This window comes from Oncorhynchus gorbuscha, linkage group LG10, assembly GCF_021184085.1.
Source record: "Oncorhynchus gorbuscha isolate QuinsamMale2020 ecotype Even-year linkage group LG10, OgorEven_v1.0, whole genome shotgun sequence".
NCBI classification, from domain to species: Eukaryota; Metazoa; Chordata; class Actinopteri; order Salmoniformes; family Salmonidae; genus Oncorhynchus; species Oncorhynchus gorbuscha.
In genome coordinates, this window is record NC_060182.1 from 37,818,121 (window position 1) to 37,835,900 (window position 17,780).

Sequence of the window (17,780 nt, forward strand, 5' to 3'; positions counted from 1 at the left end):
CTCTGTGACAAATAGTTATTTCCAGCCCTAGATAGTTATCCTCTTAAAGTGTCGACTGCTGACCGTATTGTGATGGTCCAAGCTTGATCACTCTCCCAAAATCTTTCATGTTTCCCTCCCACTGATCATACAGCTGTCTGAGGTGAAAGCAACAGCAAGTCAATCTCATATCATAACACATGCTTTTCTATGATGGTCTCTGTTCAACCATCTCTCTCTAGGATCTCTACTTTGACCAAATAGTTTTACTCTAAATCTAATGGTTACCATTAACCAGATGTTTTTAGGACCATTGTTACAGTGACTAGTGTGTGCTACAGTATATGTGGCTAGTCAGTTTACAGTGCATTGTGTAGGTCTATAAATGGGTTATGCAGCATTGCCATGGTATAAAACATCTACCTCCTCTCATTTCTTTCTTTATCAAGCTCCAAAATGTGTTATTTTGACAACAACATTTTTTGTCTCCAATGTATTTAAAATGAATAAAATGCTGGGAGCTGCTGGCAGAATATTAATGTGATTTGTGCTCTGTTTCAAAGTCAGAAGCTGAGCAATTTTATAGAGGCATGTCTTCACCTACACAGCAGAGGAGGGAGGTTACAGTAACAAGTCTTAAAGGGGAATATCAATAAAAAAGAATTGGCAAGTTATGTTGTTGCTCACCTCTATTCAGGGGAATTGATTTCAACCAAAGCGTTTTAATATATCTAAAGAATCACAAAAGGTTATCGAATAGTGTTTATATAACAGATGTTATACCCATAGATCAGGTAGAGCACTGATGTTTGAATCTCACACATACCCCACATATACAATTATCTGTAAGGTCCTTTATCCGAGCAGTGAATTTCAAACACAGATTCAACCACAAAGACCAGGGAGGTTTTCCAATGCTTCGTAAAGAAGGGCATCTATTTCTAGTGTGCAAAGCTCTTAGAGACTTAGACAGAAAGACACAGCTGTAATCACTGCCAAATATGTCTTAACATTTATTGACTCTGGGATTTGAATACTTATGTAAATTCAATATTTCTGTATTTAATTGAATATATTTGCAAAATGTCTAAAAACATATTTTGACTTTGTCCTTGTGGTATTGTGTGGAGATGGGTGAGAAGAAAAATCTATTTAATCTATTTTGAATTCAGGCTGTAACACAGCAAAACGTGGAAGAAGTCAAGGGGTATGAATACTTTCTGAAGTATTCAACAGGTTGAATCATTGAATCATTATGTGTGGTTCTCTACAATAAGTTGTACTCATCAGTCGCACAGTCATCCAGGAATAGATTTCTGGCCCAGCTTCTCCAGTGGCTGTTGTGCCAAAGATACATTTAATTACAGTTCATTACCGGAAAACGGATTCTTTATAATGTTTAAGATAAAATGTTTCATTTCCACTTACTAAAAGTTGCATAAAATAGTCACATTTGACATGATTTGATTTAACATTTAATGCCGGAATCCGTGCTGGTGAATCGGCCACTTTCGTTCGGGATATTACAACAACAAAGAAGCTACTGCAAACAACCAACACTGCCCCCCCCCCCCCCCTTCGGATAATCAAGCCCGATAGAAGGGCGCTCTACTGCAATTTTCTTTTTTTTTACCATGCTGCGCTACGCTCCTCAGCGTGCTGCGACGGACAGTGGCGCTGTTTCCCCCTACAGCGGAATCCACCTTTAATGATACATTTTGTATGAACAGTAAAGAAGACACTTTCCCACAATCATCAACTTGCTGTAACAACAAGTTAATTGGTTATTTATTTGATCAAAGGAGAACGTGTGGATAGTGACGGATCTGGATCTCAGGTATTTGATGTGACATTCCAAATCACAGTTTATCATTCAGTCACCATCATACTGCACAACAAGTCTCAAGACATAATTTCAGATGCATTACACGGCCATGTAAATGCCCTGTGTGTAGCTCACAAGTCAAGTGGAATGTTGAGAGCTGCAGATGTATTGCATGCTGTCAGAATGTTCGATGACCCATTAAGTAACATGCAGATATTGCACCTGTGACCATCTATACCCCATAGCACTCTTTGATGCTTGTTCTTCTTTACAGTAGCTATGGGGTCAAGACGGTTATAGTAGGAAACTATATATATGTTATACTGTATGGTAGGTAACCTCTTGACACCATAGCACCTGCGAACACCCACTCCACTGTAGAACAACGTTACAATACATGTTAGGTAGGATGACCATTCTAATGTGGCAATGTTGCATTCAGTATCTGTAGTGATTCACAATGTCCTGTGTGGGCAACATCACGACATGCTTTAGCCTCATCTTACAAAAATATGTCATTTCTGCCTGTCGTCATGCAAGTAGCCATACTTCTCTCATTGATATACATCAGGCACACATGCCACAAAGGTTATAGCACACAAGGATACATGGTCCTTTTTCAATCACAGCCCCTGAGCTCGGAAATTCCTATTGCCATGGAAACATATTGGCAATGCACAATGCATCAGGTATTGTTGTCAAAGCTGTGTGAGTTGTACAAAATCACTCATATTGCAATGACAGCACTTCAGATTGGCATGGTGGTACCCCCTTGCCCTCCATTTTGTGATGCTTATATAACACAGCAGAGCATCATATTGTTGACTAAATTGAAATATTCACCATGCAGAGGGGTCTAAAACTTTGTAATTCCATTTAGTGTGGCACAGGGGTCTAAGGCACTGCATCTCAGTGCAAGAGGCGTCACTACAGTCCCTGGTTCGAATCTAGGCTGTATCACATCCAGCCGTAATTGGGAGTCACATAGCGCGGCGCACAATTGTCCCAGCGTCGTCCGGGTTTGGCCGGAGTAGGCCATCATTGTAAATAAGAATTTGTTCTTAATTGACTTGCCTAGTTAAATAAAGGTTAAATAAAAATAAAAATAGTGAATTCCATTACATTTAATGGTTCCATTTAGTTTGTTTCCATTTAAGGGACCCTTTGTGGAGTGTTGGGTGTATACATTGTTGATACATTGTTTCGTGTTAAACGCTCTACAACAAAGCTTTCTCTACCCTTAAACCTCGTTGGGAACACCTCCAAAACAACATGTGGTTTGGTAAGAAGAATGCTCCTCTCCCCCCAGGTGTGATTAATACCTCTGACTGTTTGGAGCTTGAGGTAGTCACCTCATAGTCACCTCAAACAAGTACTTGGGAGTATGGCTAGACGGTACACTGTCCTTCTCTCAGCGCATATTAAAGCTGCAGGCTAAAGTTAAATCTAGACTTGGTTTCCTCTATCGTAATCACTCCTCTTTCACCCCAGCTGGAAAACTAACGCTGATTCAGATGGCCATCCTACCCATGCTAGATTACAGAGACATAATTTATAGATCAGCAGGTAAGGGTGCTCTTGAGTGGCTTGATGTTCTTTACCATTCGGCTACCAATGCTCCTTATAGGACACATCCCTGCACTCTATACTCTCTGGTAAACTGGTCATCTCTGTATGCCCATCGCAAGAACCACTGGTTGATGCTTATTTATAAAACCCTCTTAAGCCTCACTCCCCCGTATCTGAGATATCTACTGCAGCCCTCATCCTCCATACAACACCCATTTTGCCAGTCACATTCTGTTAAAGGTCCCCAAAGCACACACATCCCTGGGTCGCTCCTCTTTTCAGTTTGCTGCAACTAGCGACTGGAACAAGCTGCAACAAACAGTCAAACTGGGCAGTTTTATCTCAATCTCTTCACTCAAAGACTCAATCATGGACACTCTTACTGACAGTTGTGGCTGCTTCGTGTGATGTATTGTTGTCTCTACTTTCTTGCCCCTTGTACTGTTGTCTGTGACCAATAATGTTTGTACCATGTTTTGTGCTGCTACCATGTTGTGTTGCTATAATATTATTGTTGTATTGCTACCATTCTGTGTTGTCATGTGTTGCTGCCTTACTATGTTGTTGTCTTAGGTCTCTCTTTATGTAGTGTTGTGTTGTCTCTCTTGTCATGATGTGTGTTTTGTCCTATATTTATGTATTTAATTTTTAATTTAAAAAAAAATCCCAGCCCCCTCTCCAGGAGGCCTTTTGCCTTTTGGTAGGCCGTCATTGTAAATACGGACTAATTTGTACTTAATTGACTTGCCGAGTTAAATAAAAAATAAAAATATAATGTTTATTATATGTTATGGTAAATAAAATACCAAATATCTACTGTTCTAAACAAAATGCTTGGTTTAGTCTCCAAACAATAATGCTTATCGCCAAAGATGAATTGATTAATAGTCCATGTGCTTTACATCCATTGTGTATCCAATCTCATCATTCTAACTTTCCTGAACAGCAGTCTGGTACAGAAAGACTGAAATACTCAGATTTAAAACGAGATAAAAGATTCATAATAGGGCTAAAACTAAAATGTAAGCTACAAATTAAGACATTGTTTTATGTGCGGGAAATATTTACGCATACGTTGCTAAATGGACGTGTCTGGATCGTGGGCATATCACAACTGGGACTAACAATCAACACGCGTAATGTGGAGAGTCACAGAGGACTAGTCAGAAAAATGTTATTGCGCTTCTTCTCAGACTGAACCCTTCATGCCAGCCGCATGCAGCCATCTATTTTGTATTTTTAACTCAATCACAAACATAATCTAAATGATAAAAAATGAGACAAAGAGAAAATCATCGGGATGTTAATTTCCATCAGTTGTTGTCAACATTTGAAGTCGTCGCTTTCTTTCACCAATATAGCATACTGCTGGATCCAAGAAAATAATCGTATCGCGTCAGAAGCGTCTGCGACGGGGGACCGAAGAGGAGGACGTGGAATTTGATACAGAGAGGGTCTTTTTAAAAATGGTGCTGTTAGGGTTGTTGGACAATGCGATGGTAAAATATATTGTTCTTATGTTTAGTTTGGCGTTGATCTCTGAGTTTGTGGGAGCTCAGAATGACACGGAGCCTATAGTCCTGGAGGGCAAATGTCTTGTGGTTTGCGACTCTAATCCGACTACGGATTGGAAGGGCTCGTCCTCTCCTCTAGGCATTTCGGTGCGCGCGGCAAACTCCAAGGTGGCTTTTTCTGCGGTCCGGAGCAACAATCACGAACCGTCGGAGATGAGTAATAAAACAAGAATCATATACTTCGACCAAGTAAGACTGTTTACGTTGTTTTTGATATAGGGCTGTTTTGTTTTACTTTAACTTTATAACATCAAAGTTGCAATGCTGTTTAAAATCAACGTTTTACATAGCTAATTAACCACACAGTGACAGGTTATTCCCCCAAAGTATAACTAAATACAAATATTCTTTAAAAAATAGTTGTTCTGGAAGAGTCTAACATTGGTTTAGACAGCAACCTACATACCTAATGATTGATTGAATTTTAATGATTAATCAATAATAATGGGTTTAATCAGCAGCAATGGGTTTATCACTGAGAATAGTGCATAGCACACTCATACCTACCTGGGCATCACACACACACACACACACACACACACACACACACACACACACACACACACACACACACACACACACACACACACACACACACACACACACACACACACACACACACACACACACACACACACACACACACACACACACATAGGAGATGTTTGGCTTCATCAGTTTGATTGGGTGGTACTCTGAATTGAGACAGTGCCATTTTCTATGGAGTGAATGCAGTGCATTTAACTTTTGTTCCGTGTTTGAATTAACGTAAAATCACTATTTTATATCATCTCCTGGTGGCATCTCAACTGGCATAACCAACACTTTACATAAATCACTGGCTGAATCTGCCTAACTGGAAGAGAGACTATTGGAGAAGAGTGCAGCTCCTGTGTCAAGTAGTTGCTGCTGGACTAGTAGGCTGCATTTACACAGGCAGACAAATTCAAGAGGGGATACATAGAGAGCAGTTTCTTCGTGAGGTATCTCTATCTGAAAATACATGATCTAAGTTAGGGTTTCCCAAACTCGGTCCTGGGGCCCCCCTGGGTACACATTTAGGATTTTACCTCTAGCACTACACAGCTGATTCAAATAACCAACGTATCATTAAGCGTTGATTATTTGAATAGGCTGTGTAGTGCTTGGCCAAAAACCAATTCGTACACCAAGGTGGGCCCCAGGACCGAGTTTGGGTGAACTATGATCTAAGTGATTGATAGTTGGTATTCAACAGTCACAAAAGTATGCCTTATTTACTTTGAAGAACTACTAAAATAGTGATTTTGTCAGACAGCATAGGCAGCAGCTCAATAGACATTAGATGATGACTAGGAATGAAATAAAGTCGTCAAATAAAACAAATGAAATGTACACGACAACTGAAATATTTTATTAAAGTAAAGTAATGTGAATAAGTGATGGTTAATAAGGGATGAGCAGTAATGGGCAGTCACTACCATCATGGGATGTTTATTACAGTTTTTCTCAATTGCTAAAACACTCAAGCCCATTGGCTGAACTTAGTTCTCAGTTACATGGACTCATTTAGCTAATTATGCAGTCTGTTGTCAATACCTTAAACCATTTCACATGGTAAAACACAATTTGCAGATCTCACTTAGACTTTTCAGCAAAACTCTAAACACATTCTCAAAACACATTCTGCACTCTAATGCACATGTCATCCATACTGGTAAACACAAGTGGCCACAATCAAATACAAATAGAGAACATATGTCATTTATTGAACATTTATTGAATAGTATCCATTCTCAGACTTTCTCCTTCCCACCTTCAACAACCTGTTTGCTCTCTGAACTAGCTTATATTGGTTGTGTCGCATCATTTGAAACAGGTTAAATCAATTTTGAGTGGTTGTGTTCAATCAATGACATATGTTCTCTATTTGTATTTGATTGTTGCCACTTGTGTTTAGCAGTATGGATGACATGTGCATTAGAGTGCAGAATGTGTTTAGAGTTTTGCTGAAAAGTCTAAGTGAGATCTGCAAATTGTGTTTTACCATGTGAAATGGTTTAAGTTATTGACAACAGACTGCATAATTAGCTAAATGAGTCCAGGCAACTGAGAACTTTGTTCAGCCAATGGGTTTGAGTGTTTCAGCAATTGAGAAAAACTGTAACAGTACTGACGGCTCAATAGATTTTGACTCGTTGCAGGTTCATAATCAACAAAGAACAATAGTTACAGTATCACAGAGACAAAGGACAGGTTTGTGAGATTTGCGGTACAGTACTGTAAAAATAAGGGTACAAGGAGGAGGAAGAACAAAAAACAAAATTGCAAAGGGCAAAGCAGTAATTTCTGATCAATTTTGAGCTACTATGATAGAACATGTTTTCGTTCATCAAAAGTCAATGACGGAAAAATATGAATATTTTTGTTAGATTAAAAATGTACTTCTCCCTGAGAATTATATGTTTTGAACAGTGTGTTTTCTATTTTTTGGGGGTATTGTTTACTGACTGCTTGAGAGTGTATATCATTTTGATCACTTTGTTTATGATTTGAGAGCAGTGTTTGATTTTGAACACAGGTAAAACTGTTTTGAGGCGAATGTTTCATTTTGCAAGAGGAGTCAGAGGTTATGTAAATAGTGCTTGAAGATGAGGTTTTGTGTTTAATGTTTTCAGGAAATGGAGCAAGGTTTCAGAAATTGTGTTTTAGCAATTGAGAAAAACTGTAATTGTTTTGTTCTGTGTTGTTACAGCATTTAACCCACATAATGCATACATTTAAATGCATAGTGCATTTCATTATTTTTTTTAAATATTGAAACCGAACCGACCTCAAAAAGCACTAAAGGCTCAGCATTACCCAATTCAGATCTTTTTCAGGACGGATCCGATTGGTCAAAAGACCAATTCGTGAAAAAAAGATCACTGCTTGTGATGTCAAATCACAGGATTAAAACTGTCAGTACATTTTCTCGAAGGAGTTGAGGTGTCTACAACTACTGAAATATCCCAGATTTAACACTATAATCTTGTCACCATAGTTGTGTCAGCAGAAGAAAAGCTGGTCGTTAACGGTCCAGCCAGTTAACGGTCTGTTTAAAAAAAACTCAAGAATAAATCATTTCTGGGTAACAATTAAGTACCTTACTGTGACTGTTTTCAATTAATATGTTGATAAACACACACAAATAGTTGATTAGCATAAGGCAATTTCTCAAGCAAGAATTTTGCTAGGTCTGTCTGGGAGTGGTCTAAGTGGGGAGGGGAAACTGAAAATGTGCTGTTATTGGAAAAGACGTTTGGAACTCTCTTAATGGTTGATTAACTCATTTACCACATGGTGATATTACCATGGAGGCCAAAACTCCCTCTCACCAAAAAGTCTGAAATTTCAGGCATTTCAAACAGCTCTTATACTAAAAGGGCATCATAATTTTCACAATTTCACAGTATTATTCCAACCTTATAGTGTGGAAATATATATAAAACACAGGAAAATCACATTTTTGACTGCATTGGACCTTGCAGCAATAAATATTCTGGTCTGACTTAAATAGTCAGCGAGCAGAATATTTTTTTTACTTTCTAAAATGCTTTATTCTTCTTTCCCCAGGTTCTTGTGAATATAGGCAACTATTTCACTTTGGAGTCAGTGTTTTTGTCACCCAGAAAAGGGATCTACAGTTTTAATTTTCATGTTATAAAAGTGTACCAGAGTCAGACTATACAGGTAAGCTATTTGTTTTGGCCAAATTGATTCAGCAATTTAGTTCCAGTTATAATATAATGTGATTCCCATGAGACAATTCATTTTCTATACAATGGCCATGGCTACATTATTTGAAAGGGGCTTGTAATCTATTAGGAAATGTGCCTAAGACTATTTTGTCTACGTCTATTCTGGACTATTTCCTGTGTAGGCCTATTGGGACATTTGGATTTGCATTAACATAATGGTTATTGGAGGAAGCAGAAACAAATCTCTGACAAAGCACTTGATGTCAATAGATGAGAGAGTTAACCGTGTCAATGCTAGGAAAATGTCCTGTAGAACTTCAATGGGAAATCACAGACACATCTTCTAATTTGGTGATGTGTGTTTAGCACAAAAGTAGTGCCAATTTCCAGTCCTCTCTTTGTGAAGCCCCGAAGCCTGGAAAGGTCTGGGCTGTCTCTGGGTGGGGGAAGGAGGAGTAGACTACATGAGCTTATTAAACATACAATCTTATTATTCTGGCTATTTAAGAAAGTGACAAAACTAATCTAAACAAGAATGTGTTTTTTCTCTCCAAAGTACACCAAGTGAAGGGCTCCTGCAAACTGTACATATTTGAACTAAAACAATAGTTTATAGCAAATGGCTACTCTAGGTAGCTGTGGATGATGATGATGTTTGGCAATGCAATCATAGCATGGCAAGATATTTTAGTTCAGAACAGCAGCTACATTAGCTGCATTTCTCCCCTGTCTTGTTTATTTTCACTCATTGCTATTTCTTTGGGTCATCCAGGTGAACTTAATGTTGAATGGGAAACCTGTCATCTCAGCTTTTGCGGGTGACAAAGACGTAACTCGAGAGGCAGCCACCAATGGAGTTCTGCTCTTTTTGGATAAAGAGGACAAGGTCTACCTTAAACTGGAGAAGGGAAATCTAGTTGGCGGATGGCAATATTCTACATTCTCTGGTTTCCTTGTTTTCCCACTGTGAAAAAAAGAAGAAAGCCCCACCGTTCAAATGACTCTATCAACAATGTACTGTCACTGTATAATCAAAACATTTCTACATCAGTTGGATCTAGCCACAGGATGGATAATATCATGTTCCGTGTTCATGGATTACAACAGAGAGAAGAAAAGAGACATTGAAAAGCTTTGATGTTTTATGGAAATGGGAATCCCTCTGAAATGCAATACTGCTCAAAAAAACTACTTCAACAGACGAACATGCGTTCACAGCAATTCTTCACACACAAACTTAATAGTCGCAGAATATGTTTAGCATAGCATCTTTTGAAATTCGTTTTTTCTTAGCAAGTGTGGCATACATGGTATTTAGCAGTGACAGATCCTGTGTCATCTGATTATACAAAAAGTTGTGATTGAGTAGGACTGCATAGAAAACCCCAGGTCGTTTCAGACAGCACATCACCAGTTTGTTTTGTCTGGCCATTCCCATGTGTATCTCATTGCTAGACCAGCTCTGGCCACTAAACAATCAGCTGTCTGAACCATAATGGAGCAACCAACTTGTTTCTGTAGGTGTGAGAAACACTTTTTGGTGTGTTAGGGAATTACTGACAAATTGGGGTACAATGTGCCCAACGTTTGCAGACAGATGAACACAATGCAGTTTAATTGCAGGCATAGCCTTTAGCCTTGTATACATATATACACAGTATTTTATAAGTCTAAACAGATGTCGTAGATGCAATATTTTAATTTGAACAGAGAAGCAATGGAAGCTCAAGTTGATGCTCAAGAGTTGGAAACGGCATTAGTTATGGTCTTTTGATGTCACTATTGACCTCCCTCATCACAGCCTATGCTGCTGGCCATGTCTATACCTGTCTGTGGTCGGTCACATGTCATGTGTTTGTTTGAACTTCGACCTATGATGGGTACACCCGTGGAGTCATGTGCAATGCTTCATTGAAGAGATCACAATGGTATATGTTAACACTTTAAAAACATTTTATGGACATTCATTTATTTATTTGTCGAATATTTACACATTCGTTCATTTATAATAGCTTGGTGAATTTAAATGCTTATTTAAGTGAATGACCAAATTTGGCATTTTACATCCAATGATTTCAATTTGTTATGTTATCAATGACTGCCACATGATCTGTGGCAGCTGCAAAGTATCTGAGATTCCTTCTTACCATTTATATACAGCCGGTGCATTCTAACAATATTTTAAACATTTGGGAGATTTGGAAAGGGAATTATTCTAGCTAATCTATCAGCAGATGAAATGTAAAAGAAATAAGGTGTGTGTGAAACGACTGGAGACAATTTCTACACAAACTTAATCTCACTCACATTCTTGAACCTTTCCCCTTGAATACAATTAGGGAGAGTATCTTGCTAGCCATTTTGCATTTATGGAACAGCTGTTGTGTTCACTCTTGACCTTTGTGACTATACGGTACTACCCATATTCATTGAGTTATACTATCTAGATTCAGAATGGTTTGATTTGCTCCTAACTTATATTCCCGAGTTAACAATTGTTTTCTGTGCATATCAATATCATGGTAGTGAGAATATGTGTTTTGTGTGTGAATCTCATGCTTCAGTTAGTATAGCTGTGTGCTTCTATTGTCACCTGATGCTGCTACAGTTAATTTCCAAATGGAATGGAATAGGTTTGGCCTATTTCACTATTCTCAGTCTGGAAACTCAAATCCCTATAATGTCAATGCATATAGACCTTCTGTGTGATCGTTGTACATTTGGCACAGCTCTCAAATTAACATGCTTTACTGCTGGACTGAATAATAGTGACATGGCCTCATTATGGACACTGGAGAAGAAAACAACTCAGTATTGTATTTCAAATGAATGAATGAATGAATGTACAGAATGGAGTAAAAAAAAGTGTATGTTTACAATTGTCTGTTGTGGTATAATGTGAAATGTATTGTGACTCAAATTACTTACTTCATTATTTCATGAAATCTTTTCACTTTCTTGAATTGAAATCAATTACAACTGAGAATCTGAAATATAATCCTGTGCAAATGATTGGCTGACAAATTTACCTTTAGAATTTATAATGATGCCAATGGATTATCACTCACAAAGTTTCACTACCACTGTAGATGTACTTGACCAATATTCGAAGGCGGCAACAATCCAAAGTATGTATTTTATTCAAAAAGCACTGGGGTTGTGTGAATACCGGTAACCCAAAATATCTATTCCTAGGGATTCCAAAATAATTCCACATACAACATGAAAGTATGCAATCCATGAAATACACCATTGGTAAATATCTGTATTCGAAAACATGGATGGATTATTGTTGAGATTTCCAAGAAGCTTATCATGCAGTCATATTGTATTTCTGTCAAATTAAATTTGAGGCATCTGTGTTGAATTCTGGTCTTTATTGGTATACAGACAGTAATGTCTGAAACAATACTTTTATTTATCACCAACATGACTTACATATCATATTTAGGTCACGCTCATGTTCAGTGTGTTTTAGAGTGTGAGTTTGACAATGCATTCTGGCTGTCTTACAACTATTTTGACATTAATTGGTGTAATAATATACAGTACATGAATTATGAATATTGAGAATCAGCTATTTTCTCAGATACAGTTGAAGTTGGACGTTCACATAAACCTTAGCCAAATACATTTAAACTCAGGTTTTCACAATTCCTGACATTTAATCCTAATAAAAATTCCCTGTCTTAGGTCAGTTAGGATCACCACTTTATTTTAAGAATGTCAAATGTCAAAATAAAAGTACAGAGAATTATTTATTTCAGCTTTTATTTCTTTCATCACATTCCCAGTGGGTCAGAAGTTTACATACACTAAATTAGTATTTGGTAGCATTGTCTTTAAATTGTTTAACTTGGGTCAAACGTTTCGGGTAGCCTTCCACAAGCTTCCCACAATAAGTTGGGTGAATTTTGGCCCATTCCTCCTGACAGAGCTGGTGTAACTGAGTCAGGTTTGTAGGCCTCCTTGCTCGCACACGCTTTTTCAGTTCTACCCACACATTTTCTATAAGATTGAGGTCAGGGCTTTGTGATGGCCACTCCAATACCTTGACTTTGTTGTCCTTAAGCCATTTTGCCACAACTTTGGAAGTATGCTTGGGGTCGTTGTCCATTTGGAAGACCCATTTGTGACCAGGCTTTATCTTCCTGACTGATGTCTTGAGATGTTGCTTCAATATATCCACATAATTGTCCCTCCTCATGATGCCATCTATTTTATGAAGTGCACCAGTCTCTCCTGCAGCAAAGCACCTCCACAACATGATGCTACCACCCCCGTGCTTCACAGTGGGGATGGTGTTCTACGGCTTGCAAGCCTCTAAAACTATAGTGTGTTAACAAGAAATGTGTGGAGTAGTTTGAATGACTAGTTTGAATGAATCCAACCTAAATGTATGTAAACTTCTGACTTAAACTGTAGATGGGTTTATGATAAAATAATTAATCACTGCATAATACCAACTATTTGGAATTTGGCAAAGTTACTTGTTGCTTATGAAGTGAGAAGTTTGATAATCATCGTTTACATTGTAGAAAGAAGAGAACCTACTCTAACTCCTTGAGGTACTGTTTCATGTCTTGGGCTTTGATTAACAGGCAGACGCCCATGTATCTGACATAACCTTTATGACCTACCCTTTGACCTATCTACTGCTGTATGTGTGTGTTTCGCTTTGATCAACTGGTGGGAACATTCATACGTTTTGTATTGTCAAAGACATATGGGTTATTGCTCATTTATCATTGTCTGATAGAATTCTGATTCAATTCTACATCCTCCGATTCTGGGGGATACATTTCTCATTGAGTTTTGCATTTCGCTGTATTGTTGATATTTTTCAGCCTACAAACGTGGCCTTCAATCTAACACCTCCACTGAACTACTTTCAACACAACATTTGGGTTGTAATTTAATGACACGTACATACATACTGTAGGAGTGATTTGAGTGTTATTTTATTTGATGTTTGGTATGCAGAATGTCAGTGCCAAATGTACAGGCTTTGATTGCATCCGCTGGGACAAGTAACCCCTGAACTGAATAATCATTCTGAGATAACGCTAACAAACAAACACAAATGGAGAAATGAAGAAAGGAATATATTCTGTTTGGAAATTCAAATGAGTGCTCTTGAGGGTTTCGAAGTAAAACAAAATTACCTTTTTTTCTGACAGAAAGCAAGTTCAGCTGTAAGGCAAGGTATCTAAGAGGAATCCACTCTGTTCCCACTCCCCTATTAGATGTCTTAATGTTGTCACACTGGGCTGTTAACTATTGTATTATTGTATTGGTCTTTTGACATATTCAATAAGGTTCGTATGCTTTAATTTATAGGTTGACATTAGGATAGTGCTGAATGTGAGAATCTCCTTTCGACTGAATTCATTTTTTCTAATGTGGTTGTTTGCTTGACTGTGTTCTCTTCTGCAGTCTGTTTTAAATGTTTACTTCATGCACAGCAGTCTTTCATGATTTAAGCTCATCTAATGTATCTAATGAATCCGCACCAACACTTTTGTAATTTCAGCGTTATCCCTCTTACTTTCTTGGGGTAGTGCTCATTCCAGTGTGTGCATTAGAAGTGTCTGCTTGGTTAAGACTCAAGATGTATTTAATGTTCAAATATCAGGAGAAAAGGATTTAATTCCTCTGCGTAACGTTATTTATTCAAATAGAAAGAACAGAAAGCACAAAAGTATGTCATAGTGTTTTTAATAATATTTATTCCTGATAATCATTTTAATATATTGATGAGCAGGTTATTCAAGGATAAACATGCAGCTAGCTAAGAGTTGAAGATTGTACAACTTTGAGGCAAGCGTTACATGTCTGTCTATTCATATGAGATACTATATTCTACCTATTTTATAGATCCTTTGCTGTATACAACAAAGATCACAGCATTGAATAAGAAAGCTTGAGTGACATTTTCGTTGCACAGGAACTCTCTGAAAAGTGGATTCATAGTCTCAATTCGTTCTGCTACATGAAATACAACGTAACAACAGGGTCTAGCATGCTGTTAACCAAGTTGAGAAGGTGCCAGGACCCTGTTGGGCAAGGCTCTCTTTGCTCATTTCAATTTCATGGGCCACCGAAGGGCAACACTGACAGACCTACGGTTCACAGGTCTTGTCATGGTACTTTACAGATTTAGGATCTTCATTTGAGCCAGTTTGCTACAACAAGAAAATACCCATCAACAGGAAATGTTCACTATTATGTGAATTATAATAAATGGAAAGTTTGCTGTCCATTTATTACAGGATTGATACCTTTTTCGTGAGGAAAAATCAGGTCTGAAATGTCAAAGTGAAAATTACAAACTTCAGAAACGTTTTTAAACATCAAATTCACTAAGTAAAAAAGGTTTCCTTCAACCGGGTGATCAAATTAAGATCCTACATCTGTACCGGAGTAGTAGTGTGCACTCCAGTGGCTCACTAGGTGGAGCACACATGGACATCATGGCCGTTAATACCATTCATATTATAGTGTATTCAGCAATGGCATGAACAAATAGTCTACTTGTTGTGATATGCGAGATGTTCTGCTTCTCGCCACACTTTCACAATTCAAATTGTGCAAGGCATGTCTTTAATTTGGGGCAGCAGGTAGCCTAGTGGTTAAAGCATTGGGTCAGCTTGGGGATTTGCTGGATAAAATCCCCAAGCTGACAAGGTAAAAATCTGTCGTTCTGCCCCTGAACAAGACAGTTGTTCCCCAGTAGGCTGTCATTGGAAATAAGAGTTTGTTCTTGACTTGCCTAGTTACATTTAAAAAATATAAAAAACTTTCATGTTCTTGACTTTTTGTCTTCAATACTAGAGGATTTAACCAGCGGATGGCTTATTTTGATACAACGGTATTCAGACCTGTTTGCTATTTCATCTGGTTTAATTATTCAGACACTAACACTCCTTAAATCAGCAACACTTACTCTTTAATGCTGGTGCATTATGCATTCTTAGCTCAGTCAGATCGACCATCTAGCACAGCTTCTGTAACTAATTAAATATGTTTATCCTTCATAAGAATCACACAATATCCATGAACAAAATTTTAAAGTGCACATCTAACATTCTAATATTACAACCTAAATGATCCTATTGTGTTAAAAACTATTTCCACAAATGGTTGTGAAATACCTGTTTTTTTGCTCAGAACACACTGCCAAAGTGCATAGCGAGGTATGCAAATTACCATGTGACAGCATGTCTGGTTGTTGTTGGGCTTTAGGAGCATGAACCCAAGTTTGCATGCAATGCAATCTCTCAGCCGAACACCTCTGCGGCAGACTGCGACATGACAAGAGCTCATTTCCTGAATGGCAAATGAAAAGCTCATTTGGTAGAGCTCAGTGACTGGCATGCCCTGGGTAGCTGAAGCTCTCAGTTTATGATCATACTCTCAGCTAATTTCTCACACTGGCAGGCCAGTGCTTCCAGGCATGATGCTCTGTGTCCACAGGGATATTGTTGCTGGCCTAGACTGAGTAGGCTAGCTGGTTTTGGTAACACTTGGGTGTTTTGAGGTGGAGTCAATCAACTAATAAAGAAGCAATGAGTTTCTGTATGACATATTCTGTTCATACCCTGAACACTACTGGTTTCTGAAGATTATTCCCTGTAAAAACAAATCCCACAGTGCTATCAACCTGTATTACCTATTTAGTAAACCCTTGCAATAACTACGATTGATGTTAGCGTGATGTCTTTTCAACACATTTTTGACCCACTGGGATGTGTTATATAATTGTGCTTCCCCAATTAATGTTTTTCACTGCCAAAAGATAATTTAGCCCAGCTTCTTCTTCATTTCATCTGTTTCAAATAACAGATGCACCACTCCATGGCTAACAGTGATTTGTCTCAGTTAGTACATACACTCCATACTAAACTAAAACACACAGTAGGCTAGCCTCTTTTATCTGTTATCGAAAGCTAACTCTCAGTCAATATGCAGAGTAGGCATATGGTGTGGTGTGCAGATTAGATGATACGTGTGTGGAAGGTCTGTTGCCTGTTGTTTTCTGTAAAATAATGAATATTCTATGTTGGTATATTAGCTTTTACTTAAAGTGAAGGTTAAGTACATGGTTATGTACTGTACATAGCCCATCTGTAAGTAGCCCATCTGTCACGTTCTGACCTTTATTTCCTTTGTTTTGTATTTATTTAGTATGGTCAGGGCGTGAGTTGGGTGGGCAGTCTATGTTTGTTTTTCTAGGTTTTGGGTATTTCTATGTTTCGGCCTAGTATGGTTCTCAATCAGAGGCAGGTGTCATTAGTTGTCTCTGATTGAGAATCATACTTAGGTAGCCTGGGTTTCACTGTGTGTTTGTGGGTGATTGTTCCGGTCTCTGTGTTTGCACCAGATAGGACTGTTTAGGTTTTCGCACATTTATTGTTTTGTTAGTTATTTCATGTCTAGTTCCTTTATTAAAGAACATGAATAACCACCACGCTGCATTCTGATCCTTTTCGCCTCTCCTCTTCGGAAGAAGAGTCAGGAGTCAGACCTGAGTCAACTCCCCCCGTTTATCGTGAGGAGCCAAGGAGGAGCTCAGAACCAGAGCTGGTGTTGGAGGTGAGCGAAGCAGAGACTGTGAAGGAGTTAATGGGGAAATTGGAGGAGAGAGATATGAGGGAGTTGCTGGTTTGGTGCATGAGGCACGACATTCGCCCGACGGAGCATGTCAGAGATTTAATGGCACCGGGGTCAGCTCTCCATACTCATCCTGAGGTGCGTGCTAGGGGTCTGGTGAAGACTGTGCCAGCCTCACGCACCAGGCCTCCTGTGCATCTCCCTAGCCTTGCACGTCCTGTGCCATCTCAGCACTACAGTGCTCCTAGCAGTGCTAACCGTGGCGGGCGTGGTGCTGATCAGGCACCGTGTTATGCGGTGGTTCGCACGGTGTCCCCAGTACGCGTGCTTAGCCCGGTGCGCTACATCCCAGCTTCCCGCATCTGCCGGGCTAGGGTGAAGATCCAGCCAGGGCGGTTGGTGCCAGCCCTGCTCTCAAGATCTCCAGTACGCCTTCACGGTCCGGTCCAGAGCCCCTCGTCAGCCCAGAGGCGCCAGAGCCCCTCTGTCCCGAGCAGCTGC

The 17,780-nt window shown here is 38.9% G+C and overlaps 1 protein-coding gene across 1 annotated transcript; it reads left to right on the forward strand.

Moving 5' to 3' along the window:
• The first annotated feature begins 4,660 nt into the window (after positions 1–4,660).
• On the forward strand, positions 4,661–12,033 carry LOC124045142 (cerebellin-4-like). The gene is made up of 3 exons (XM_046364384.1): positions 4,661–5,136; positions 8,542–8,658; positions 9,439–12,033. Exons 1-3 carry the CDS (start codon positions 4,840–4,842, stop codon positions 9,634–9,636), a joined length of 612 nt encoding a protein of 203 aa, XP_046220340.1. The 5' UTR covers positions 4,661–4,839; the 3' UTR covers positions 9,637–12,033.
• Positions 12,034–17,780: the final 5,747 nt, after the last annotated feature.

What these genes read in the sequence shown, in the direction of transcription:
- LOC124045142 (XM_046364384.1), top strand. Translation starts at nt 4,840, where the DNA reads ATGGTGCTGTTAGGGTTGTTGGACAATGCGATGGTAAAATATATTGTT. An exon ending in GAATCATATACTTCGACCAA is followed by an intron (nt 5,137 to 8,541) that starts GTAAGACTGTTT and finishes TTCTTTCCCCAG; the next exon opens with GTTCTTGTGAATATAGGCAA. An exon ending in ACCAGAGTCAGACTATACAG is followed by an intron (nt 8,659 to 9,438) that starts GTAAGCTATTTG and finishes TGGGTCATCCAG; the next exon opens with GTGAACTTAATGTTGAATGG.